The 18,118-nt window shown below is 48.0% G+C and overlaps 1 protein-coding gene across 3 annotated transcripts in view; it reads right to left on the bottom strand.

Annotated features, from left to right (window-relative positions):
- Nucleotides 1–2,072: 2,072 nt before the first annotated feature.
- Nucleotides 2,073–18,118, bottom strand: part of wdr17 (WD repeat domain 17) — a 25,925-nt gene continuing 9,879 nt past the window's right edge. The window contains exons 9-31 of one of the 3 annotated variants that reach the window (XM_039613617.1): nucleotides 17,585–17,676; nucleotides 17,424–17,506; nucleotides 17,252–17,338; nucleotides 15,915–16,079; nucleotides 15,708–15,823; nucleotides 15,526–15,612; nucleotides 15,277–15,426; nucleotides 14,911–15,041; nucleotides 12,830–12,955; nucleotides 12,156–12,311; nucleotides 11,950–12,014; nucleotides 11,462–11,594; nucleotides 11,290–11,378; nucleotides 9,189–9,288; nucleotides 8,958–9,097; nucleotides 8,282–8,393; nucleotides 7,939–8,080; nucleotides 7,041–7,143; nucleotides 6,828–6,929; nucleotides 5,571–5,669; nucleotides 3,420–3,487; nucleotides 3,175–3,272; nucleotides 2,073–2,577 (exon numbers count right to left, since the gene is read on the bottom strand). In XM_039613617.1, the coding sequence (XP_039469551.1) occupies nucleotides 2,458–2,577; nucleotides 3,175–3,272; nucleotides 3,420–3,487; nucleotides 5,571–5,669; nucleotides 6,828–6,929; nucleotides 7,041–7,143; nucleotides 7,939–8,080; nucleotides 8,282–8,393; nucleotides 8,958–9,097; nucleotides 9,189–9,288; nucleotides 11,290–11,378; nucleotides 11,462–11,594; nucleotides 11,950–12,014; nucleotides 12,156–12,311; nucleotides 12,830–12,955; nucleotides 14,911–15,041; nucleotides 15,277–15,426; nucleotides 15,526–15,612; nucleotides 15,708–15,823; nucleotides 15,915–16,079; nucleotides 17,252–17,338; nucleotides 17,424–17,506; nucleotides 17,585–17,676 (2,564 nt within the window). In that variant the 3' untranslated portion in view covers nucleotides 2,073–2,457. Of the gene's footprint in view, nucleotides 2,578–3,174; nucleotides 3,273–3,419; nucleotides 3,488–5,570; nucleotides 5,670–6,827; nucleotides 6,930–7,040; nucleotides 7,144–7,938; nucleotides 8,081–8,281; nucleotides 8,394–8,957; nucleotides 9,098–9,188; nucleotides 9,289–11,289; nucleotides 11,379–11,461; nucleotides 11,595–11,949; nucleotides 12,015–12,155; nucleotides 12,312–12,829; nucleotides 12,956–14,910; nucleotides 15,042–15,276; nucleotides 15,427–15,525; nucleotides 15,613–15,707; nucleotides 15,824–15,914; nucleotides 16,080–17,251; nucleotides 17,339–17,423; nucleotides 17,677–18,118 lie in introns of all 3 variants that reach the window. The other 2 variants (XM_039613616.1, XM_039613618.1) reach the window with 2 other exon arrangements.

Below are 18,118 nucleotides of genomic sequence, written 5' to 3'. Positions count from 1 at the left end.
GTCAGTCAGCCTTAGCCCTGTTTTCACTGTTGACATTCCTCATAAATCCTTGGCCAATTGAATCCTTTCAGCGTGGTGAAAATGTTGGCTTTTCCCCAAACTGGGCGCTCTCCAAGAAGCCGTGTGTGGTTTGCATGAAGTCACAGGTTGTCATGAAGAGACGGGTATAAACAAAGGTTCACTGATGCTGATCTCACAGCTGCTGTGCTGAAGTTTCACTGTGAATGAATCCACAAAGACATGAAATGATTTGTGGTTATGATCGTTGTCTTTTACTGGTCTAGCTCTCCAGTTATCATTCTACAGTCTTTGGTCTGTACGATTGGTCCCCGACGTTTAAGTTTACTTTCTTCTGACTGGCTGCCCCTCACAGAAATTTGAATAGAAAGTGGGTGGAGCTTGTCTTCTTACAATGACCGTATTAGGGAGTGTACTCAGGCAAACTGTGAGAAACCAAGTGTTCAGAGCAGTTTGCAGCCTGAGCTCAGGAGAAATGTTAACACAGTAGTCCCTCGCTATATTGCGGTTCACCTTTCGCAGCCTCGCTGTTTCGCAGATTTTTTTTGTGCAATTTTGCATGTTTTTTGTTTTTTTTTTACAGCCCATTGTGTTCTGCGTCCTGATTGGCTGTAGACCGTTGTCAATCAATCCCGTGCCGTGTCTCCTGTCCAGTACAGAATGCGTTCAGTTTGTCAAATTTACATAAATCTCCGATCGCTAGCAGTGTGACAAAAAGTTGGACTTCTGGACATGCTAAACGAAGGTAGAAGTTACCGTATTTTCCAGATTATAAATCGCATTAAGCGAAATAAAACAGTCAGCTAAGTCAAACTTTACTCAGCTCATTCTTCTTGCTTCCTACCACTGATTCAATAATGTTGAATTCTCTGGCAGCGGCTCTATTCTCATGTTCCTGACCTGAAAACAGGGTTTGATCTTTGGTTTCAGTCTATAATACTGGACTTCTTTTTCTACGGAGGTTTGAACTTTGAGAGTTTTTAAACGAGAGGAAGAAGAGGAGGAAGAAACCTCCGGCAGAACCAGGCTCAGGGAGGGGCGGGGCCATCTGCTGCGACCGGTTGGAGTGAGAGAAGGAAGACAGGATAAAGACGTGTTTTCCTTAGAAAGTATTATTATAAAGCACACTCCGGCAGAACCAGGCACACATGGTTCTGCCGGAGGTCTTTTCCTGTTAAAATTTAGTTCTTCTTTCCTCCTGTCGCCAAGTGCTGCCCAGAGGGGGTCATCTGATTATTTGTGTTTTCTCTAATTTGTTGGATCTTTGCCTTTCAGCAAAGCATTTTGAGGAGATGCCAGCATGTATGTATTCACATAAATGGATAGTCCTGAGCCCCCCTAATATTATATAACAGTGTGTGGACAGATTTGTTCATTGTGTCTTTGTGGATCTGAGAGACGAAGTCAGGAGGGTCAGTAAAGTATGCGAGGGTGGTGCAGGACATGTATGAGGACAGAGGTGAGCTGTGTGGTAGGAGTGACAGATGGGTTCAAGGTGGGGGTGGGATTACATCAGAGACCAGCTCTGAGCTCCTCCTCGTTTGCAGTGGGGATTGACAGGCTCACAGGTGAGGTCAGGCAGGTGTCTCTGTGGACTCTGATGTTTGCAGATGACACTGTGATCTGTACTGAGAGTAGGGAGCAGGTGGAGGAGAGCCTGGAGAGGTGAAGGTACAACAGAATACAAGTGTGTGAATGAAAGGGAGGCGGGTGGAGAGGTGAACATGCCAGGCAGCAGGAAAGGAGGAAGACCTCAGAGAAGATTGGTGGATGTAGTGAAGGAGGACATGCAGAGGGTTGGTGTGGCAGAGGAGGAAGCTGGGATAGGAGGAGAAGGAGGCAGGTGATCCACTGTGGTGAGTCCTAGGAAGGGATAGCTCAGTAGGTAGAGTGGTGGCCCCATGATCGGAAGGGCGGGGGTTCGATTCCCCTGAGCAAGGTACCGTCCCTACTGCTCCCCGGGCGCCCAAAGGCTGACCACTGCTTCACTGAGTGAATGGGTTAAATGCAGAGAGGAATTTCCCCACGGGGATCAATAAAGTACACTTTCTTCTTCTTCTTTCTAAAGGGAGCAGCTGAGAGAAGATTAACATGAACACAAAGAAAGTCTCCCATAAATACTCAGTGGTGTCTTTATTCCAGTGCTTTCTTTGTACAGTAGAAGAACTCAGATTTATACCCTGTATGTACATGATCACATTGTGGGAAATGAAGCAGGAGTTCTACCCAGTACGACACATTCGACACCAGTCCTCCTTCACACATGAAGCACGATTGGTTGGCTACATTCTCATCACGTAACAGCTAACCAATATCAAAATCTACAAAAGCTTTGAGCTTCTCTGAAACTTCAGTTGGGAAAAAGTGTTTGAGCCTGGACTTCAGCCGCTGGTTTCTGTCTCATCGCCGCCGTGACCGTCTTCCTCTTCTTCGTGTGGGTTAAAAGGGGTTGATGCGGAGTCCCGTCCCCAGGGGGGAGAAGGGGTTGACCTTCGCCCACATTAAAGCGTCATTGAGTGAGATGGCTGATTTATTGTCCTCCAGCAAAAACACCGGACCCTGAGCATTCAAACAGAGCAGACAGAGCTTTGGACACATCAGTGCAGAAACACACACGTCGGTTAATCATAGCTCGTGGGGACACACACCCACACACACACACACACACACACACACTCACACACACACACACACACACACACACACACACACACACACACACACACACACACACACACACACACACACACACACACACAGACACACACACTCACAGACACACACTCACACACAGACACACACACACACACAGAGACACACACACACACACACACACACACACACACTCACACACACACACACACACACACACACACACACACACACACACACACACAGACACACACACACACACTCACACACAGACACACACTCACACACACACACACACACACACACACACACACACACACACTCACACACACACACACACACACACACACACACACACACACACACACACACAGACACACACTCACACACACACACACACACACACACACACACACACACACACACTCACACACAGACACACACTCACACACAGACTCACACACACACACAGACACACACTCACACACAGACACACACACACACCTGTATTCTCTGCCCGGTGAAGCAGGACAGCTGGAGGTCTGAGTGACTGGGCAGGTTGGAGCCCGTCACGTAGTCAGCACCACAGAGGAGCAACGCACCTGAGAGACGCAGGAAATGGTTTAATGATGTCATTATTAATATTATCAATGTTATCAATGAATTGTATTATTATTATTAATGTTATCATTATCATTAACGTGCTGGTTGCCTCCTCGCCCTCTGAGCTGCAGCTGGTGACTGGTTACCTTTGTGGCTCGGCTGGATTCTCCTCTGCAGGCAGCTGAACTCTTCTCTTTGACACTCTGACGGGGGGCTGATGGAGACAGACGGACAGGAAGGAAGGACGTTTGCTGTGAGTGTGTGTGGACATGAGGACATGAGGACAGCAGCATATTCTGCATAACTACAGTTTATAGCATCAGTGTGAGAGTGAGCCGAGCTGAAGGCATTCAGTCATGCTCTGCTTTGTGTCATGGAACAGCAGCTTTCAGTGAGTCCTCCACTTTAACTGTTCACCATATGTAGAATCATCCTACGTGGAGTCTGAGGACTTTCATAGATGATACGTACACTTTGTTTTCTTTATATGAAAACACCCAGCTGTGTGCGCCGGACCCCAGAGACCCACTCAGGGTTAGAATTCATCAGTGGGTTGGCCTTCATAATCCAGCTTCAACACCCGAAAACACTTTAAAGAGAAAACCTGACGAAATACTGAGACGTGACAAATTTACTCAGACGTGTCTGCTACAAATGTGTGTGTGTGTGTGTGAGTGTGTGAGTGTGAATGTGTGAGTGTGAATGTGTGTGTGAGTGTGTGTGTGTGTGTGTGTGTGTGTGTGTGTGTGTGTGTGTGAGTGTGAATGTGTGTGTGTGTGTGTGTGTGTGTGAATGTGTGTGTGAATGTGTGTGTGTGTGTGTGTGTGTGTGTGTGTGTGTGTGAATGTGTGTGTGTGAGTGTGAATGTGTGTGTGTGTGTGTGTGTGTGTGTGTGTGTGAATGTGTGTGTGTGTGTGTTTCAAACAGCCGTCCTGTGGCCTGCAGCTTTCTGCCTGCAGTCACTTCTCACAGGAAACCACAGACTAAAATAAAGAAATGAAACTCGTCCAGCTGCTGGTGACAAACTGACAGCGCTGCGTCGTTCTCGAAGCTCATCCCTGCTCTGTTCCTCTTCAGGATCAGGACTCAGGTTCTGGGTCAAAGATGGAGTTATGTTAGAGTAAGGCTCAGGGAAACTGTGGTCTGCACTCTGGGGTGTGGTGTCACACTCTTTGCAGCGGAGTCCACTCAGTGATGAAGCAATGTGTCCTTACACTGGACCAGACTGGCTGCACTGACAGCGTCTGAGCTTCTCTGTTGTGGTGATTGTTCCTGTTTTCGGTGGAAGCCACAGCTTTGACGTTTCTTTAAGATGAATAATCATAAAAGACCTTTAATGACTGAACATCAGCCCAGCGACATGCCTACGTGTGCATGCGCGTGCATGTGTGTGCCTGCGTGTGCCTGCGTGCACTCACTCGTGTCCCCAGCAGTACGCCTGCAGGTGACGTGCTGCTCAGCTGTGGGGATAGTGGAAGCAGAGCAGTTATGTGTACATGCAAGGATTTCTGGATTTATTAGGAAGATGCTAATAATGAATTAACCATGCACTAGTGCTGGGAGGCCGTATGCACGGCTCTTACTGATAGCTTGAGTTCATCTTTCATGCTCTGCTTCCTTAAATAGCAGCTTATGAAGTGCAGTTTCAGAACAGCACCACAAGGTGGAACCGCCTTCACCTGAGTGCTGCTGAGCTGGAGGGCACAGCACTGATGAGACAGTCATATATTTTATTCTGAAGCTCTTCCTGATGTTGACCAGCTCTATGATAAATCATTAAAACTTTACTATCTTATATAAAGTCCAGGATTTCTTTCATTTTAGTTTAAAACAGTTTGATTTCATCAGGCTTTTCATGACTCATCTTCTTGGCCCTGTGGTGGAAACACAGGTCACCGTGTGCTGCTGGGACGTTCAGCCCTGAGAAGAAGATCCTCATTCAGTGACGAGCACATTTCCACCCAGAACAGAATAAAATAAAATAAAGCTTCCACTTCACTGATTTCAGAGTGGGCCATAATGGCTCCTGGTGCTCTTCATCCATCTGATTTCCCCTCAACAGGAAGTCCTCCAAACCTCAGAGTGACGATTCTTCAGTTAGCCGATCACTCAGTGACCATCTCAGTCATCAGTCTAACGGCAGATGCAGCTCCTTCATGTGTCCTGATGCAGTTGCCTTGGTGACCGGCCTCATCCTGGCCGCTCTTCAGCATCACTGCTACACCTCTGCTCGTTAATGTGAGCACCTTGTAGTGCTATTGATACAACGTGTGTGTGTGTGTGTGTGTGTGACGTACATGCTGTTAGCTTGCGCGCAGGCCCTCCAGGCGTCCAGCTCCACGGACAGCTGCTCGATCTTCAGAGGGACAGACACCTCTCGCCGCTTCAGCAGCTGACTGAGAAACACAAGGAAACACGTTCACAGACGCTGGCGTGCAGCGGCAGAAGGATCCAAACAATCATCGACGATAATTTCAAATCAAAAGCCGATATTAGCTGACGTCACTGCGCATGTTTCATATCTGTTCCTGTTTCTGGAACGAATCAGGAGATGCTGAACGTTGATTTTGATCAAGGAAAAATGTAAACCTGTCTGAATCCTCCCTTAGTTATGCTGCAATAGACGTAGGCTGCCGGGGATTCCCATGATGCATTGAGTTTTTCCTTTCCAGTCACCTTTCTCACTCACTATGTGTTAATAGACCTCTCTGCATCGAATCATATCTGTTATTAATCTCTGTCTCTCTTCCACAGCATGTCTTTATCCTGTCTTCCTTCTCTCACCCCAACCAATCACAGCAGATGGCCCCGCCCCTCCCTGAGCCTGGTTCTGCCGGAGGTTTCTTCCTGTTAAAAGGGAGTTTTTCCTTCCCACTGTCACCAAAGTGCTTGCTCATAGGGGGTCATATGATTGTTGGGTTTTTCTCTGTGTGTATTATTGTAGGGTCTAGCTTACAGTATAAAGCGCCTTGAGGCGACTGTTGTTGTGATTTGATGCTGCATATATAAAATTGAATTGTAGCGCTCCAAAGCTTCAGCTAAGGTTTAAACCAGGGGTGTCAAACATAAAGCCCGGGGCCAGAGGGGGCCTGTCAGAGACTCCAATCTGGCCCTTCGGACAGATTTGGAAAATGTAAAGGAGGGCGTACATGTTGGAATTTCAACTATGTTACAACTTTTCCTACTGATGTTTTAGTTTCCTCTTAAAACTAAAATTGTAAAAATTACATTACAAAACGTAAATAAACTAAAGACATTCAGGGACATTGATGCTAAACCAACGTAATGAAGTAACATAAACAGAAAGGATGTTTTATGATCGTGTACCAGACAAACTGCTGTTTTTCACAGTCGGTCACAGTAAAAACATTAATGTGGATTAACAAAAACTTTCTGTTTTATAACCACAGGACAGTCTGAGCACTGCGCTAACACTCTGTGTGCAGGACTGGAATCCAGCGTCAGCTTTCATGCTCCTGACAGCAGCTGCTGCCACACAGAGCACAGACTTCAGTGTGTGTGTGTCTGCGGACTCACAGTGTGTGTGTGTGTACCTGGTGTATTCATAGAGTGCAGGTACGATGCTGCTGTACTGTCTTCTAATGGCCAGCAGAGCTCCAATATAACCACAGAGGATGAGCAGCTCACTGCGGGCTCTGCGCACACACACACACACACACACACACACACACACACACTCAGGTCAGTCAACTCTGCGTATAGTAACAACATAGCAAACGTTGTTTCTAATAAACAGTCGTTCTCACTCGGTGGTCTTGGTCGTGATGAGGCGGTCAGTTCTGATGTAACTCATCAGGTCCAGGATTGGCTGAACGTCATCCACCGTCCAATCAGATCCAGCCAGCTGTTCTGAGGAGGAAAAAAATGAAAAGCAAAATTTAAACTAATCAGGGTCGCAGGGGGTGGAGCCTATCCCAGCTGTCACAGGGCGAGAGGCGGGGTAAACCCTGGACCCTAACACTGATCAGTGTTTATAACTATTGTGGACGATCAGTTAGCTCTTCAGTTTAAAAAAAATCACAACAACAGTCGCCTCAAGGCGCTTCAGATTGTAAGGTAACGACCAACAATAACACCGAGAAAACCCAACAATCATATGACCCCCTATGAACAAGCACTTTGGCCACAGTGGGAAGGAAAAACTCCCTTTGAACAGGAAGAAACCTCCGGCAGAACCAGGCTCAGGGAGGGGCGGGGCCATCTGCAGCGACCGTTCTGACAAACCATCCTACTTTGGCAAAACGTCCTACCGTAAGTAGTTTATGCACATTTCTGCTGTCACAGAGTAATTCCAGCACCAATTTAAGTAGGTATGACGGTTTGCCACTTAAGTTTGCCCATCAGAGTATGCTTGTAGGTCATATTCATACAGGCAGGATGGTTTGGCAGTTAATTTTACCCGTCAGAGTATTCTTCTAGCTAATATTCACAAAGGTAGGACGGCTCGCCACTTAATTTCGTGTTGTGCGCATGCGCAGAAACAACGGGTAGGATGGTTTGCCAGGTAGGATGGATTCCCAGAACACCTGTTAAGGTGAGCCATTAACATTAAAACACATGAACTAATGAAGATACTGATAAAATACATGAAATCTTTGTTTTCTGTGAACCTCCAGCTGCTGCACAGATGTGATGTGTGAGTACCTTTGAGGTGGTTTATCCCGATCTGCAGGGCGACCTCAGGCTCGGGGCTCAGCAGGTGGAATTTAACCGCTGAAAACAAATCTCCTTCATTCACGGCTTCTCCTGCCAGCGCCTTACACTCCTCCAGTGAAGGCAGGCCGCACTTTAAAGACAGCGAGCGACATCGTCACGCGTGTTAATACCAGCATGTACACACCCACATCCAGGCTCTGGTGCCCGGCCGCTGGCATACAAACACTGTATGTTTCTGCTGTTGTCTATTAAATAAAGGCTTGAAGTATTTACAGATCACTGCATACTGCATTTATTTACATGTTACCCAGAACGAGTCGAGCATACACACCCTTTCATGCAGCTGGTTGATTTCAGCAGCACTCCCCGGGTAAAACGCGCAGAGTTTAGCCAATAAGACGTGGTTGTCGGGAATCATTCGCAGCAGGTCAGCTGACAGCTCCCTAAGTGTAAACACAGAGAAGACGAGGTTCATGTTTTTATCATGTGCAGCTTTTATGAAGCCACAGAGTGAAACAGCTGTGTGTGCTTGTAGCTGTGTCCGTCTGTCCTGAGTCAAACCAAAAGCAGCCTGTAGCTGACGGCTGGGCGCTAGCACAGCTGGATATGTGACGTCACCCACTGGTTTGTCTGTGAGGACGGACTCACTGTTGGAGCCTCGAGTGGACATTAGAGGAACTGCAGTTTCTGCTACTTGGACGTTTACTTTGTCCTGATTGGTTCGGACTGTGCAGGTAAGTGGCCTGCATACTGATTTGTTTAAGTCCGTACCCGCCCACCTTTGAGCACCAACAGCTGCACCTGTCAGGGAACAGTTCCCTGACATTGCGAATTTCATGAACGAGACAGCCAATCAAAATGATGTGTCACGAAGCAAAGCCACGCCTTTAAATCCTCTGATCTGATCTGTTCTCAAACTAAACCAAATCATGTGACCAGTTCAGTTAACTGAGCGTGCTCAGGGGACAGCGGTCTTTGTGTGTGGGCAAAGCAGCACAAAAACCTACCATGTCGGATTGGTCATGTACTTCCTGGCCAGGAGCTGAAGGCAGTAAGCTGTGCTCTGATTGGCTGCCTCTCTGAGGACGATGCCCACACATGCGGCCAGCTCCAGCTCGTTACCTCGGATCAGACTGGACATGGCTAACTGGAACCGAAGCACACGTTCACACACACTTCAGCCACGTTTTAATGTGGAGCGCAGAGAAATGCCCGAAGGCAGCGACTGCGACGCTCACCTCGATGTCGTCCACAGCCAGGTGGCAGCACGCCGCCAGCACAGAGCATCCGTCCTGGAAGTACCACTCAGCGAGGTCCTTACAAACCTTATGGAGGAGACTGCAGAGAGAGGAGAACCACAGAGGTCTGCAGGTGTGACTCACACAGGTGTTCAGTTAAACTAAAGAGAAGAAGATGACCTGAGATCAGCGTGCACACAGATGTTGGATGGCTGGAAACTTTCTTCAACTAAATGAGGAGAAGACTGAAGTCCTTGTTTGTGCTCCTAAAAATTTTGTACCTAGTGTTATGGAAAACTTGGGTCCACTTGCTACATTTGCAAAACCGTCTATCAGGAGCCTCGGTGTTACTATTGACTCAGCTCTGACTTTGTTAAATCTCTGGTTCGCTCCTGTTTTTATCACTTGAGAAACATCGCTAAGCTGAGTCCCGTTGTATCGCGCTCCGAATTAGAAATTGTCATTCATGCATTTGTTTCATCTCGCCTGGATTATTGTAATTCTTTGTTTACTTGTTTATGTAAAGCCTTTGGAGCATCTGCAAGTTGTTCCGAACGCTGCTGCAAAGCTTCTGACCAAGTCCTCCAAGTTTTCCATGTCACACCCCTGCTGATCCAGCTGCACTGGCTCCCCGTTAAATTCAGAATCCAGTTTAAGGTTTTGACCTTGACTTTCAGGGCTCTGCATGGACAAGCACCAACATATATAAGTGAACTTTTACATCCATACATTCCCAGTAGGTCCCTGAGGTCATGTGACCAGGGCTTGCTGGCTGTCCAACACACGAGGCTGAAAACACAAGGTGACAAAGCTTTTGTAACTGTGGCCCCAGACTGTGGAAGTCTCTCCTTTGAGCCTGAGATCTGTGGACTCAGTGGTCGCTTTTAAAAAACAGCTAAAAACTCATCTTTTTAAACTTGCTTTTGGTTGTTTTTTATTTTTAGGTTTTAGCTTCTGTGAAGCACTTTGTGATTTTTATCTTGAAAGGTGCTATATAAACAGTGTTGGGGAGTAACGGAATACATGTACCGCCGTTACGTATTCAGAATACAAAATATGAGTAACTGTATTCCGTTACAGTTACCGTTTAAAAAGGTGGTATTCAGAATACAGTTACTTTGTTGAAATAAATGGATTACACTGCGGTACTTCCCTGTTTCATATTATCGCGGGTCAGGACTGTTTGGGTTTGTTTGACAGCTACGTTCTGTTGTTCCAGGCGGCAGCGTTACGGTTGCCATGGTTACAGGGTGACGCTCTCTCTCTGCGTGTTTCCTGGGTGAGAGAGCGCTTTTTTGTTGTTGTTGTTGTGCTAAGCTAAAGGCAGAATGCTACAGGCATAGCTCTAAAGCATGTAGCATCATGGGCAGTGTAGTCCGTGCTGCAGGAGAATGGACTACCATACCCGTTATGTGTCTGTGAGCGAGGGAGGAGAGAAAGGAAAAGTCCGAGCTGTCACGGAGCAAAAACGGGAGCTGGAAGCATGTAAATATAATAATAACCACAGCAGCCAAGAAGAGTGCCTGAGGAGCCCAGCTGTAAGTAAGCTATTAAGACTCAACTGTACACTGTGTTCGTGTTTTCCTCCGGAAAAAAATAAGTTCCGTTGGAGCAGCCTTTCAACGCCTCTCTCTGTCTCCCGCAAGCAAAGTTGACCCAGACAACAAAGTAAAGCTAGTTTTCGCTACCAGCCCGACCACGAACCCCACGTATTAGCCAGAGGTCCCTTTACTACGTTTCGAGCCGCGGACCTTCAGTAACAGTAATAAATCACAGCAATAGGACATTCACGTAGTTGTAAACAGCATGATAATATATTAAGTAATCCAAAGTATTCAGAATACGTTACTCTCATTGAGTAACGTAACGGAATACGTTACAGAATACATTTTGGGGCATGTATTCAGTATTCTGTAATGGAATACATTTTAAAAGTAACCTTCCCAACACTGTATATAAATAAAGTTTTACTTACACACAGAAGTGATGCACGAACTCAGGAGTCTCAGAATATATCTGCTCTGACCTGTGCGTGCGTGTGTGTGTGCGTGTGCGTGTGTGTGCGTGTGTGTGTGTGTGCGTGTGTGTGTGTGTGTGTTACCTCTGGTACTGCTGCCTGTTGTCCACGTCATTAGTCGTGTGGTTGCCTGCAGAGCTTTGAGGTGCGCGTATGTTCCCCTCACACGCTCCCTAAAAACATTCATGGTTAGGATGTTCTCACCTGTGCGTCCCTCGTCACAGGTGATGCGCCCGTGTTGTTGTGATCTTTGTACCTGTGCTATCAGCAAGGCCTCCAGCAGCTGTCCTCTCCCACTGAAGAACGTCACCAGTTTTTTTATGTCTCCCGTGGCGACGCAGTACGGGATGGCGTCGTCATTATCCTCGGCCATCAGCTGGTCAGCTCTCCTGCCACAAATACAGGCTGATATGAAGCGTGTGGAGCAGCTGGAATGTGAGACTCAGGTGTGTCTGTGCATGGTGATGACGATAAACCTTAGAAACCTCGGCAGCAGGACAAGAGCCGGGACACGCTGCTCTGCGTTTACAGCCTAACACTTAAACACGTCATGGACGCAGGAGCGCCTTAAACCTTACAAACAGTCTTCTGTGCTGTCGATGGGCTCGACCTCAGCGCACACTTTCCTGATGAGTTTCACTTATTTTGAGTCAGAAAACATTAAGTGCAGCCTTTCATGTCAGAAACGAGCAGATTTACAGACGGGCGCCACACTCGGGGGTTCAGGTTCGTGCTCGCTGTTACCTCTGCATGAGCTTCTTCCAGTACTTCATGGAGACTCCCGGTGCCACAGACAACGCTTTCTCCCACTGAAACACACAAAACACTCGGAGTACACCACCGAGCCATCGGTGCAGCGTCTCTGCTGGCTCAAACTGTTCCTGCTTTTTGTTTTAGTCAAAGTTTCATTTGAACAGTGAGTTCACACACACACACACACACACACACACCTGTCCCAGCTCCACCATCAGCTCACAGTATCGTTGGATCTGTCCCAGCCTCAGATGGATATCTGCGGCTTCCTTCAGCCGCTCCTCTTTGCTCGGCGCTCCGATTCCTCCTCCGAATTTGGACATCTTCACGATGGTCAGCTCCTGAGCTTCAGACTGGAAGACAAGAAAACAAAAGCTGAGGCTACGTGCAAGAAGCAATTTATTTATATCGCACTTTCAGAACAACTCCCAGCTGAACACAAAAATAAAGTAGCAGAAAATGATAATTAGAATTAAATTTAAAACAATAAGATCAGGGTCATACTGTGTCATACGCCAAGGAGTAAAACTGGGTTTTAAGACGTGTTTTAAAAGTGAGCAGTGGAGGGGCCTCTCTGATGTGCTGGGGCAGATTGTTCCACAGATTAGGACGTGTTGTACGTGCTGCACGCCTGCAGCTGCAGGAGCATGAGGCAACCGTCTCCTGCTGGATCACAACTCATCATTGTCATCATTAATATTATTGTCTTCATCAGCTGGTTTGTGGGCTGACAGGCGTTCCGTGAGGTTCCGGTCTGGCTGCTTTCTGCTTCTTTGTGAAAGTCGAGCATTTGCATGAGTAGGTGTGGCGGTGACTGTGCACGCTACGGTAACCGTAAGCTGCGACGGTGAAAGGACCAATCAGGACTCACGGTTTTAAACTTGAGCAGGTGCTTCATGTGCATCACTCCTTTGCTGTAGCTGGCTGGGAGCAGCGAGTCGTCCTGGCCGTTAATCACTGACACCAGGTCCCACAGGTTACTGCTGCCACCTGGAGGCTGGCACACACACACACGCACACACACACACACACACACACACACACACACGTGTAAAACCAGCACGCTGATGTGTTCAAACACGTTTAATCAGACCAGTAATCCAGCCTCTCTGTTCTCTGGCTTTACTGCTGCCGTGTTTACAGGACGAGCAGGAGGAGATCTCACAGCAAAGACTCCAAATAAACCAGGAAGTAGTTTTAAAAACTCTTCTCTGTAAATATGAAAGCAGATTTCACTCTGTCCTGATCTCTGTTTGATCTGCAAACATCACATTCAGGCTGTGGAGAGGGAGGAGGAGGAGGAGGAGGAGGAGGAAGAGGAGGAGGAGCAGAAGGTCAAACAGACAAACGAGGCTGCGCTCGCAGTGAAAACCTGAGCAGGAGGAGAAAAGCACCAAACACAAAGTGAGACTTTATAAAAACGTCTGCGCCGACAGAATAAAGAAGACTCTCCCCTCATATCTCAGTTTAATGAGGATAAATGTTGAAATAGAAGAAGCTCCGCCCCCGGCGAACCTTAGCTTTTAGCTCTATTACAGCAGCGAGAGGATTTTTACTAAGCTATGACATTGTTCTAAGGGTTGGAAAAAGGACCGTGCGGTCTTTCTGAGGTTGTGCTGCTATGAATTATGGGATGTAACCATCTCCTTTGCTTTCATAAAGGCTGGTCTGATACTTCCAGGTCACCTCTCAGTAATTCAAAGTCAACGTTATTTATAAATCATTAGTTATTATTAATCTCTGGCTTCTGTCCTGATTTGGCGCCGTATAAATAAAACTGAACTGAATAATTAGAAACACTGCTCAGTGACAGCCCTGCGATAGACTGGTATATATAATTAGTATTATAATTAACAGTACAGCCTGTCCAGCTGCACCTCTGGTGCTCAGGACTCATTACTGTGAGCACCAGTATGGACGTGATGAGCAGCAGGAACCCACATAGCAGGCAGGTCTGGCCCGGATCTGGTGTCAAGCCGGCACCCCTGGCTGACTCCTGGCATGGTAAGTGGTATGTCATCCAGATGTGGGCCAGGCCTGGCATAGATGGCACTGTTTATGTGATGGCATGTCACATCTGGCCCGATGGTTCGGTGTATGTGGCCCAGGCTCATAGAAAACAGGTCTGGCCCGGATCCGGCATCAAGCTGGCACTTATGCCTGACTGGTGTCATGGCAGAGTGTATGTCAGCCAGATGTGGGCCAGGTCTGGCAATGATGGGACTGTTTATGTTCCTATTTTAGTTAGAAGACCCAAATGTCATGTTGCAATACTATACTGGTACGATAGCCAATGTTTCAAATGCAGGTGTGACAGGTTAGTGAGTGTGCACTTTATCCAAAACCTGGTGAGGGTTAACTCATGTGTACCACCGGGTGGCTGTAGCTCAGGAAGTAGAGCAGGTCACCTACTAATCGTAAGGTTAGTGGTTCGATCCCTGGCTCCTGCAGTCTACATGTCAAGAGTGAGAATGTGTATGAATGTAGTTAAGCACTCAGTTTGGAGAAAGTGTGTGATTGGGTGAATGTTGTATAGAGTGCTTTTGGGAGAGTAGAAAAAAGGGCTATTTAAGAATCACTGTCTGAACGGAGTTTCGTCATGTTACACTATTGTGTTTTGGCGCATGTTGTTATTACATGGCTTGACTAAGGTACACATTAGGCTGACATCTGGGACCACAGCACAGGGCCAGCAGTGTGTCTACTGCTGGGGGCCAGCACAGGGCCGTCATTCTTTGCCGTACGTGGGCCGTGTGTAAGCACATTGTGTGGCCAGATCCGGGCCATACCAATTTTGCTATGTGGGAAGCTCTCCTCAGCCTCTGACTCTGTCCTGAATCATCAAAACATCTCTGATGGAGAGCACCACCCTTTGCTGTTGCTTCACAGCCCTGCACCTCAGCGCGGGGCTGCCGGGCTTAAACAGCACGTAACACTGGCTGAGGTCGTTACCGAAAAGCATTCGGAGAACCAGCGAAGCTTCTTGGCTCTGATGTCGAAGCTCAGCTTGTCCAGCTCCTGCTTGATGTCTCTGGACACTTTTCCACAAAGCAGCAGCGGTGAGCCGGGAACCATAGCTGTGTCTGCACACACACACACACACACACACACACACACACACAGTCTGTTAGAGACACTTAATAATATTGATACGAATCAAAAATGGTCATAAAGTTAAAATAGTGACAATAAAACATAAATCAGGGAGCGATAAGAAGCAGTGAGCTGCCCGCTTCAACAAATCCTCCGTGGCGATGACACTGGCGTCAGCAGCACTAAAGCAGGAACGAGCAGATTAAAGTTCAGGTGAGTTCTCACCTGTGTTTCCGATGATCTTCTCCCAGGGCTGGTCGGTGAGGATGTTCAGCAGCAGAGGGGAGATGAGCGGCGTGAGGGACCACAGCCTCACCGTGCTGTCCCTGCTGCAGCTCGCCATGGTGAAGGGACGGCTCTGATGACACGTGAGACCTGCACACGCACAGAGTGAGCCGCTGTCAGACGAACACGCATGTCTTATTTACATGTTTACTGAAGCACGCCGTAAACAGGAAGTGGAGCCTGACTCACCGTACACGTCGGCTCCGTGGTCGTAGACTGTGTCTAAACACGTGCCGTCTCTGGTGTCCCACACTCTGATGGTGTAATCCCAGGAACCTGCGAAACAGCACAAACAAGGACGTCGTTCTCCAGAGACCACCCACTCCACACGAGTCACACGGCAGGTGAGGGGAAGCTTTTAGAGACGTTACCTGAGATGAGCAGGTAAGGCACCTCTGTGTTCCACATCAGGCCTCTGACCGGAGCCGTGTGCCCGCTCAGCACATTGATGCACGCGTCCTGCGTGTAGTCCCAGATACGAACAGTCCTGCACACACGCACACACACACGCACACTCTTTGAACCAAGGCTAATTTGGGACAGCGTGCTCTGCCTCCTCTCAGTGTGTCTGCACCCACCCATCATCCGATCCAGAGCACAGGATCCCCTCTCTCAGGGGGGACCAGCGAACGTGGAACACCTTGGCCAGGTGCCCCGTGAACACCTTCAGAGGCTGGTCCGAGCTCGTGGCCAGGTAGTACACGCGCACGTTCTTGTCCTCGCAGCCCGTCGCTATCATGTCCCTGCAGACAGAGAAGCACACGGTGACGTTCTCACAGCTTTAAAGGATCACTACACTTTATTTCAACCAGCTGCTCAGCGATAACGAATATGCACCACCCACATGTCCTCCATCAGCTGATGTTGGTGCACACTGACCTTTGAACCCCCCAGAGCTGCTGCACAATCTTCCATGGAAACAGGTTCAACACAGAAACCCGCTGTGGTGCTGGTTTAAATAGGAAATACTGACGGGTCAAACACTGACCTCATCGGTTTGGTCTCGATTCTCGCTCATACAAACACTGCTGGACATCAGAGGAACTGCAGTGCTGGCTTTGTATGGATGCAGCTATACGAAGCACAGACTTCAGGAACAGACGAGAACAAAGTGCAGATGTTTGTCTGTGAAGCACGTTTGGAAGAAACCAACAGCTCACAGCAGCCGTCAGCACGAAGGAGGATGGTCTGAGTGGACCACGAGCTCCTCTCTACACCGAAGTAACACAGAGACAGCGTGAGGCCCACGGCTAAAGCTCGGACCAGACCGGGTCATCGATGGGACAAAGTCCAGGTCTGAATCAGAGTCCAGAGCTGGACCTTCAGAGAGTTGTGCATGAGCAACGCTGTGAAGAAGACTCCTCCACAGGGGTGAGACAGACTGATGAAGTCACACAGGAAACATCACTGCAGGTTTGTCCTGCTACAGGAGGGTCTACACGCTGCTGGATGATGGGATCAGTGTATCACGAGTGTGTAGATATTAGCCCATATTTAGCTCTACTGTACACTTTAGCCCGCTCTGAACCACGCGCTGATTTTTGACTCCACACAGGAACTTAGAAGAACATCATGTCTTCTTCATCAGACTTGAAACTATCGACTGGGACCATAAAGTCATCGGAAACCCTTCACTGGACTCACAGAGCTGGTGAGCAGGAGGTTTAAAGTGTAAAAACAGCACTCGGCCCTGTTCAGCATGGGTCACGCTGACTTCCAGCTCTGAACCTGCCGTAGACGTTCATATAAACGAGCCGTTGGGTCCTTTAAAGCACTCGTGTGTCACGCCCACGCTGTGACACTCACCCTCCTCGTTCTGTCTGTGTTCCCTGTTTTTCCTTCTCTGTGCTGTGAGATCTTTTCATGTTGCTTAAACGTTTCGAGTGAAGCCAAACGATGTGGATGCAGGTCTTACTTGTTGTTCTGGCTCCAGTCGCAGCCGAACACAGCAGCGGGGTGTTTGTACTTGTGAAGGATTTTACCGTCGATGGTCCTGATGATGCTGTCACCACAACAACAATAAACACGTGAATCACTGCAAAGGACAAACATGACGCCGTCGTCGGGAGAGAAGAGGAAGCACTCACCAGAATCCGTCTCCGCTGCAGGTAGCGATCCGCTTTGAATCCTTGTGGCTCCAGGAAATACAGAAAATCCCGTTCTTACCGTGCTGGAGGAAGACAGACAGACGCATCACGCTGTGCATCGTGTGATTGGGTTCAGACACACGGGGGCGTGCCCTACTCACCTCGTTAAAGCGAGTGATGATTTTTCCTTTCCTGACGTCCCAGATGAACGCTCCGTTACGGGACGTCGCCCCCGCGATGCAGTTCAGATCTCCTTCACAGAGAAACAAACACCTCATCAGTTCATCTACACGAGGCAGTGAAAGTGTTAAACGTTGCTGCTGTTGCTTTAGCGACACAGGGAGCGGCAGGTGTCTCAGACCACCCGAGTTTTTAAATGATGGTTTCTATTATAAAGGAGAAAAAAACAACCAGGTCCTCTTATTGATGAAAGAAGAAGACAAACAGGCAAAGATGATTGTTTTCCAAAACAGCATAAACCCTGTGGGCAATCTAAAAGTTCTGTGTGTGAACTTTTAAAAGAAAAAGGTAGAAAAGGTGTTTCCATGAACGTGTGTGATTGGTCGCTGTGTGAGTACCAGACCATCTAACCCTGTGAGCCTCGCATTAAAGAAACTGTCCCTGCTGATGAATTAGAGCGCACAGGAAGCACCGCAGCAGCGAAGCATCGTCAGACGTACAGGAAGCGTCAAAGT

This window comes from Oreochromis aureus, linkage group 6, assembly GCF_013358895.1.
Source record: "Oreochromis aureus strain Israel breed Guangdong linkage group 6, ZZ_aureus, whole genome shotgun sequence".
Lineage (NCBI taxonomy): Eukaryota > Metazoa > Chordata > Actinopteri > Cichliformes > Cichlidae > Oreochromis > Oreochromis aureus.
Note: the sequence above shows the minus strand (reverse complement) of the source record. Positions and strands in the feature narration are given on the sequence as shown.